The sequence below is a fragment of the Homarus americanus genome, unplaced genomic scaffold (assembly GCF_018991925.1).
Source record: "Homarus americanus isolate GMGI-L3 unplaced genomic scaffold, GMGI_Hamer_2.0 scaffold1438, whole genome shotgun sequence".
Classification (NCBI taxonomy): domain Eukaryota; kingdom Metazoa; phylum Arthropoda; class Malacostraca; order Decapoda; family Nephropidae; genus Homarus; species Homarus americanus.
The window spans coordinates 469,015-472,611 of NW_024753943.1; the positions used below are offsets into that span (position 1 = coordinate 469,015).

The following is a 3,597-nucleotide window of genomic DNA, read 5'->3' on the forward strand; positions in this document are numbered from 1 at the left end:
AGACCCATAATCACTCACTCCTCCTCATTCTCTCTCACACATACACACACAAGACGAACCCTTCACTCAGCCACCCTCAAAACTATACCTGGGGGAGGAACTCAAGGTACACACACACACACACACACACACACACACACACACCACGACACGACACCCGGGGGAACACAGAGTCATCGTTGAGTACTGAGGCTAACGACCCTGTGTCCTCTCTCAGGGCCTGAAACTCGAGGGTCACTGGAATATATATAACAGGGACACATCCAGGGGACTGAGCGAGTGATAAGGGCCTGAGCGAGTGTGACAAGGGACTGAGCGAGTGTGACAAGGGACTGAGCAGGTGTGATAAGAGCCTGAGTGATAAGGGCCTGAGGAGTGTGACCTGAGTGAGTGACCTGAGTGAGTGTAACAAGGGCCTGAGCAGGTGTGACCTGAGCGAGTGATAAGGGCCTGAGCAACAAGGGCCTGAGTGACCTGAAGTGTGACAAGAGCCTGAGTGAGTGACAAGGGCCTGAGCAGGTGTAGGGCTGCCTGAGGGTGTGAGGGCCTGAGCGAGTGATAAGGGCCTGAGTGAGTGAGGGCCTGAGAGTGTGGGGTGAAGGTGTGAGCAAGGGCCTGAGCAGAGTGTGATGGGGGCCTGAGCAGGTGTGACAAGGGCCTGAGAGTGATAAGGGCCTGAGTGGTGATAAGGGCCTGAGCAGCCTGAGTGGCAGGGGCCTGAGCGAGTGTGATAAGGGCCTGAGCAGGTGTGACAAGAGCCTGAGTGAGTGACAAGGTGTAACAAGGGCCTGAACAGGTGTGATAGGGCCTGAGCAGAGTGTGACAGGGGCCTGAGCAGGTGATAAGGGCCTGAGGAGTGAGGGCTGAGCAGAGTGTGACAAGGGCCTGAGCAGGTGTGAGGGCCTGAGCAGGTGTGACAAGGGCCTGAGCAGGTGTGACAAGGGACTGAGCTGTGATAAGGGCCTGATAAGGGCCCAGCAGTGTGACAAGGGCCTGAGCAGGTGTGAGGGCCTGTGATGAGTGTGATGGGGCCTGAGCCTGTGACAAGGGCCTGAGTGTGACAAGGACTGAGCGAGTGTGATAAGGGCCTGAGCAGTGTGACAAGGGCCTGAGTGAGCTGAGTGAGCCTGAGCAGGTGGAAAGGGCCTGAGCAGTGATGCAGTGATAAGGGCCTGAGCCTGAGCCTGTGAGAGAGAGAGAGAGAGAGAGAGAGAGCGTTGTGACACATTCATCCTATACAAGAAGACCAGATGAAAGACTTGAAATAAAATAACATAAGAACATCGACTAGAGGTAAAGGGAGCTACAGGCAACTTGAAGCTGATGAAACTCTTCCTCCCTCCTCCTCCTCCTCCTCCTTCCCTCCTCCCTCTCCCTCCATCCCTCCTCCTCCCTCCCATCGCTCCTTCCCTCTCTCCCTTCCTTTCTTCCTTCCCTCTCTCCATCTATCTCTTCCTCCCTCCTCCTTCCTCTTTTCTCTCCCCTCTCCTTCTCCTTCCCTCTCCCCTCCCATCCCTCCTTCCCTCTCTCCTTTCCTTCCTTCCCTCTCTCCATCCTTCTCTTCCTCCTTCCTTCCCTCTCTCCTTCCCTTCTCCCTCTCCCATACTTCCTTCCCTCTCTCCCTTCCTTCCTTCCTTTCCTCTCTCCATCCATCTCTTCCTCCCTCCTCCTTCATAGTCTTTTTCAGAAACGTAAGGTACAACTCCAGTAAATACCGGGTAATGAATGTACCATATATACAGTTCTTTAACCTAGACACATCAAAGAGCATTTATATTATATCTCCGTAATCCAAGGTGTGGGGTCAGGTCAGGTCGCCTACAAGCAGAGTTGGACAGTGCAGTAACCAATTAGCAAATGGCTTGTGGCAAACCAAACAGAAAGTCAAGTAGAAATGATGGTCTTGGTTGTTCCTGAACATTATGGTGGCTCTGTTTACAAATATAATTAATGTTCTGTAAATACACGTACACTAACATTAAGGCTGGAGGTGTGTGTGTTAGTGTGTGTGTGTGTGTGTGTGTGTGTGTGTGTGTGTCATTCTTCCTTTTATTACTCTAAATGACGTCATAAACTCACCTCTGAATATCCGGACAAAATCGTGTAAACATGAGAGACGAAAATTCTACTACCAAAAGTGTTGCAGGTTGCGCTTCCCTTACCCAGCCGCTGTGTATAAATAGGTCACTGGACAAGGCACTATGTGGGTGTCGGTACAGTGTCTCGAGGGTGGGTGTCGGTACAGTGTCTCGAGGGTGGGTGTCGGTACAGTGTCTCGAGGGTGGGTGTCGGTACAGTGTCTCGAGGGTGGGTGTCGGTACAGTGTCTCGAGGATGGATTATTATGAAACAATATCTTTTACCTCTATAGATCAATTTTGTAACTCTCTACCTCCTAATGTCTTCTCAACAGACTATGAACTACCCCATTCAATAGTAATTCTTCCACTATCTAAAAAATCAACAACTTTATTTATTCGTAAAAGAAGACGATATATAAATACCTACAACAGACTACAAGTTTTTAAGGCAATGCCAACATCATCAAGAGCTTTTAAATCCCACCGCCAGAGGGACAAACACGGACCAAATATATCTTAATGTTCTTGTCAGAGTTGTACGTCTTTATTTATATCTAATATACTATAGGAATAGCCGTGTGTCTGTTTGTCTGTCTGTCTGTCTGTTCTGGGCAGTTGAAACGGCACAATCGTTCTTCATCGAACTTGGTGGAAAAATCGCAAAAAGATCGTAGAGTGGAACAAACCTGGTCCCATGTTGATGGTTTCTTTATGAAGGCATTAATTAACCAGTTTATTTACGGAAAACGATGCAAGTCTACGGACTTGGCGCACCCTCATTCGCTGTACGCTGTCAGCCGGACAGCGGTTGCGCGGTAGCCAAGCACGAGCGTTCAAACTTTCACCGGGCACGAAGGGCCCGCGATCACTTATATACTCGACGTTATCATTGTACTCAAGGGGCTAAGTTATCGTACTCACGGTGGTTAAACACCTTAGTTATTAAAAATTATAACATCAACTGACTAAGACAATCACAGGAAGATCACAAGACATGATGGATAACTTCACCAAGGGAAGAGTATGGCTGACGTGGTAAGAGACGAACAGGAGGGATGAAGGGAAGAACAACAGAAGATAAAGAAGGCACAACTTACTGTAGCCAGGGAGGCCCAGTGCGTGTCGCCACCTCCCATGTCTTGGCTCTCACGTACCTACAGGAGGAAAATATTGGTAATTAATAATAATAATAATAATAATAATAATAATAATAATAATAATAATAATAATAATAATAATAATAATTCTACTATTACTCCTCCTCCTAATAATAGTACTACTACTACTATTATTATTATTCCTACTGCTATTACTACTAATACCACTGCTACTACTACTACTATAAATAATGGTTGTCCCTTGTGTAACGAGGATGGCCAGCCCATGGCCCACCTAAGCGTGAATTTGTTTAACGTATAGAAGCTGTCGCCAACACAACAACCACACTTTTAAGTTAGTGAGTTGCATGACCCAGTGTCAAGGAATAGTCCGAGAAGACCGGACAACTCGCCATCTGC

At 47.9% G+C, this 3,597-nt stretch overlaps 1 protein-coding gene across 1 annotated transcript; it reads right to left on the reverse strand.

Moving 5' to 3' along the window:
• Positions 1-234: 234 nt before the first annotated feature.
• Positions 235-2,776, reverse strand: LOC121855659. The gene is made up of 2 exons (XM_042350737.1): positions 2,767-2,776; positions 235-1,127 (listed from the first exon to the last, which is right to left on the reverse strand). The coding sequence occupies exons 1-2, from the start codon at positions 2,774-2,776 to the stop codon at positions 235-237; spliced, it is 903 nt and encodes a 300-aa protein (XP_042206671.1).
• Between the last annotated feature and the right edge of the window lie 821 nt (positions 2,777-3,597).